We start from the raw sequence: 3,463 nt of genomic DNA, 5'->3' as shown, positions 1-3,463 counted from the left end.
TTACTAGATTTATTTAATGCAAATTTAAATTAATCGAACCAATAAATATCAGAACTCATATACTTAAAGAGAACAAAAAAAAGAGAGAGAGAAAGAGAAAGAGTTTCTGGGTGACTGGGTGTATGTCTGTGTACACAACACTAGCTGCTATTTTCTTCTATTTTCATTGTTAGCATGTTAGTGAGTACTCTCTGTGATTCTTATTTTAATTAAATAAACCAAAAGAAAGAAATAACATAAGTGCTGGTAACATATTTCAAAGGGTACAAAAAATACATAAGAGGAGCCAAGTAGTTTATCATCCATTATTTTATGTGGGGTGGTATGTGAGAGATTCCAAAGACAAAAGACTTAAGTTTCATATATAGCAAATATTAATTCTGTTTTTGACAGCTCAATAAAACAGAATCCAAAGAATTAAAGAGACAAATCAGGAGCTACAAAAGAAAACAAAGGCACACTAATAAAAGCCAACACCACAAAAAAGGAACATAAAAGAAAACATAAAAAACAAAGAAGGTACAAAAATATATGAGAAAAAAAAGATGATACATTAATAACTATGTGCAATTATTAGGTGAGATATGAAAGCACCATAATAACTAAAAATCCCATAGTCATCTCAACAATTCCCATCCATTTCCTTCTATCTCCTCCATCATTTTTCTCATTAGCTGTAGTTGCTGCTTTTCCATTAGAGCTCCCACTAACTGTAAAAGGAAAGGTCATAAATGGAAAAATATTACTCAATTCGTTTCATTTTATATGAAAGTGTTTGAAACAATACTAACTTAAGCACTAGCAAACCCAAGATTTCAAAGTCGTGAAAGCTCGCCGAAAAGAGTTCCAAAAGAAGGGGGAAAGGAGTTTAACCGTAGGTTTCACTCAATGCTTATCTAATTTTTTAAAAATAATTTCTATGTAAATCTACTAAATTTGGTAAAAGTCAATGTGTGCTTAGCTTAGCACGCGCAAGGCTCCATATAGGTTCGTTATTGAGCTTAAGAAAGAAAGAAAGAGTTTTAACACATACCAACAATATCGATAAACTTGCAGTTTTCGCATGTCATAATTAACATTGTCGAAAAAAAGAATACGTCATAACATTTTTATAGCTATACAAACATGAAATTAAGGATAAAATATGAAGTTTAAAATGAAAAGAGTGACATATAAAATATCAATCTAATAGTTATTTAAAAAAGTATACTTTTAAATAACTTTGAACAGAAAAGAGTGACATATAAAATGAAACAAATGCAGTATCAATGATAAGACAAAAAGCCTAGCATTAAATTTAATCAAATCTATTAGATTGATTTTGTAACTTTTCATGTTTACCTGGTGCAGATGAAGCACTAGAACTTGCTTTTGCACTCTTTGCAAAATCTTCGAAAACCTTAGCATCTGGTGAATTTGGTGGCAAGTGCAACAGCTCTGGACATAAATCACAACTCCAAATGTAAGAATACATCTTAGTATACATTTTTCTTTCACTAGTAAAGCTTGTGTTTAGCAAAGTTTATAGGTAAATGACTAAAAGAGTCCGCTTTAGGAGCAAAATCAAAGCGAAGAAATTAGTTCACGCCACGACCCAAGGACAAATTATTTAAAATATATAACACTGTATGACACCAAAAAATAATTTAATTTATATATACCGACAATATAAAATTAATGATACATTTAAAGCTCTCTATAACAGTCTCGTTTGTTCCATATTTTTTAGTTTTTATAGCTAAGTGCTGTAATAGAGAACATATATTATAATAAAAAAATGGTTCCAAAAGAAACTTGACTTTTATAATGAATAATTATTATATAATAATATTGTTAAATGAGAGTTCTGACTGTATACATATGAGTGCGATGTACTTACCCGGGCACATCGATACATTAGCTGAATTAGCAGGAGCATGACATAGAGTAGGAAGGCTTAGTGCAAGAGTAGCATTGATCTTAAGACCAAGGCTAGGATCATTTCTATCTTTCACCAAAACACAAAGGCATTTCTTGCTCTTGTCCAAGACTTCTTTTAGACCGGTGCAACAATCCGGTGTGGGAGCTTTGGCGTCTCCGCTAACATAAGGAAGACACGTGGCGAGACCGACGAGTTGGTTAGCACATTCTTCTTTATCTTTGTCAATATTTGCTCTTGACAACCCTAATAAGATCAAGAAGAAGAAGGAGAAGAAATGAAGTTCAAAAGTAACAAGTTTTGAACTCATTGTAACAAATTTTGAAAGAATATTTGGGAGTAGTAGGAAAAAAGATAAGACAAATGAAGTGATGGGAAAGTTTGGTTTTTATGCTTTGCTTGTGACAATTGACTTTATTGATGTGGTACGAAAGAAGGGAGGAAAATGGGTGTTGATAGGAGATGAAATAAATAGGTTAGTTTATTATGGTTTGAAGTCTAAAAAGTTGGGGACACCCTAGATGCTTCACATGTGATATTGCTATCTTTTCATTACTGTATTAATAATTAAACTAAAGAACAATATTTCAACATATTCTTGAAACAATGTTATTCTTATAATGGGAGGGTATACAGTCTTGTTACAATGGTAAAAATTATCGCTATGTGATTAGGAGATTTTTAAACCACGAAAATAACCTTTAATAAAGATGTAAGGTACGACTGCTTACATATGACCCAATATGTTGCCCTTCCTGAAGTCTCACGCATCATTAACAAGAATTTAGTGCACCGAACGCCTTTATTCATATAATAATGATCAAATCTCATATTTTCACTTTATTTCAAAATCAAAATAAATTATAAACAATAGAATTCATATGCTTTTAGTGACCAATTGCACTTTGTAAATTAGCTAGTTAGTTGTGAAATGACTAGAGAGTGACTAAGAGCACTTTATCCAAAAGAGCTCAACTTTTATACACTATCATATCATTTGAAATATTATAACAAGTAATTATCCATAAAAACTCAGATTAGTAACTATATATATTTATATATTTAAAACCCTATTTTTTCCTAATATTGTCGATTGAATTTAAGTAATTAGTAGTCTAAAAACATAATTTGCTTGCTCTGATTAAATACTCCGTAATTATTGTGACATTGCCATTTACTAACAAAGTCACCGACTGCATTAAAATTCAATGGTCCCCTTCTTGAAAAAAAAATGTACTGTTTCTGTCATCTTCCAAAAAATTCCATTTTCATAATACTTTTGCTTTCTTTACTCCTTGAGTAGTTCCATTTTAGTTTGCTTAAGGATGGATGAATAACACTATCTGACAGTTGATATCTTACCTTAAGATAATTATGACCTCTTCTTTTGAGAACTGAATCACTTTCAAGCTATGATATCGACATGAGTTGCTTGTTTGATTACATAATATAATATTTTATTTTTTTAAAGTGATTTAATAAGAATGAAACTGTTTTGTTCCTTTAAATAAAATAATTAGTCAAATACTTTCGTAATTGAATGTT

General features: G+C 30.6%; 1 protein-coding gene across 1 annotated transcript; it reads right to left on the bottom strand.

The window, feature by feature from the left end:
• Positions 1-339: 339 nt before the first annotated feature.
• Positions 340-2,502, bottom strand: LOC104119233 (non-specific lipid transfer protein GPI-anchored 14-like). Its single transcript, XM_009630678.4, has 3 exons — positions 1,880-2,502; positions 1,342-1,437; positions 340-710 (listed from the first exon to the last, which is right to left on the bottom strand). Exons 1-3 carry the CDS (start codon positions 2,226-2,228, stop codon positions 574-576), a joined length of 582 nt encoding a protein of 193 aa, XP_009628973.1. The 5' UTR covers positions 2,229-2,502; the 3' UTR covers positions 340-573.
• Positions 2,503-3,463: the final 961 nt, after the last annotated feature.

The sequence above is a fragment of the Nicotiana tomentosiformis genome, chromosome 11 (genome assembly GCF_000390325.3).
Source record: "Nicotiana tomentosiformis chromosome 11, ASM39032v3, whole genome shotgun sequence".
NCBI lineage: Eukaryota > Viridiplantae > Streptophyta > Magnoliopsida > Solanales > Solanaceae > Nicotiana > Nicotiana tomentosiformis.
Note: the sequence above shows the minus strand (reverse complement) of the source record. Positions and strands in the feature narration are given on the sequence as shown.

Coding starts and splice junctions, on each gene's coding strand:
- LOC104119233 (XM_009630678.4), bottom strand. CDS start 2,228: ATGAGTTCAAAACTTGTTACTTTTGAACTTCATTTCTTCTCCTTCTTC. Junction 1,438..1,879: donor TAATGTATCGATGTGCCCGG/GTAAGTACATCG, acceptor ATTTATGTCCAG/AGCTGTTGCACTTGCCACCA. Junction 711..1,341: donor TAGTGCTTCATCTGCACCAG/GTAAACATGAAA, acceptor TTCCTTTTACAG/TTAGTGGGAGCTCTAATGGA.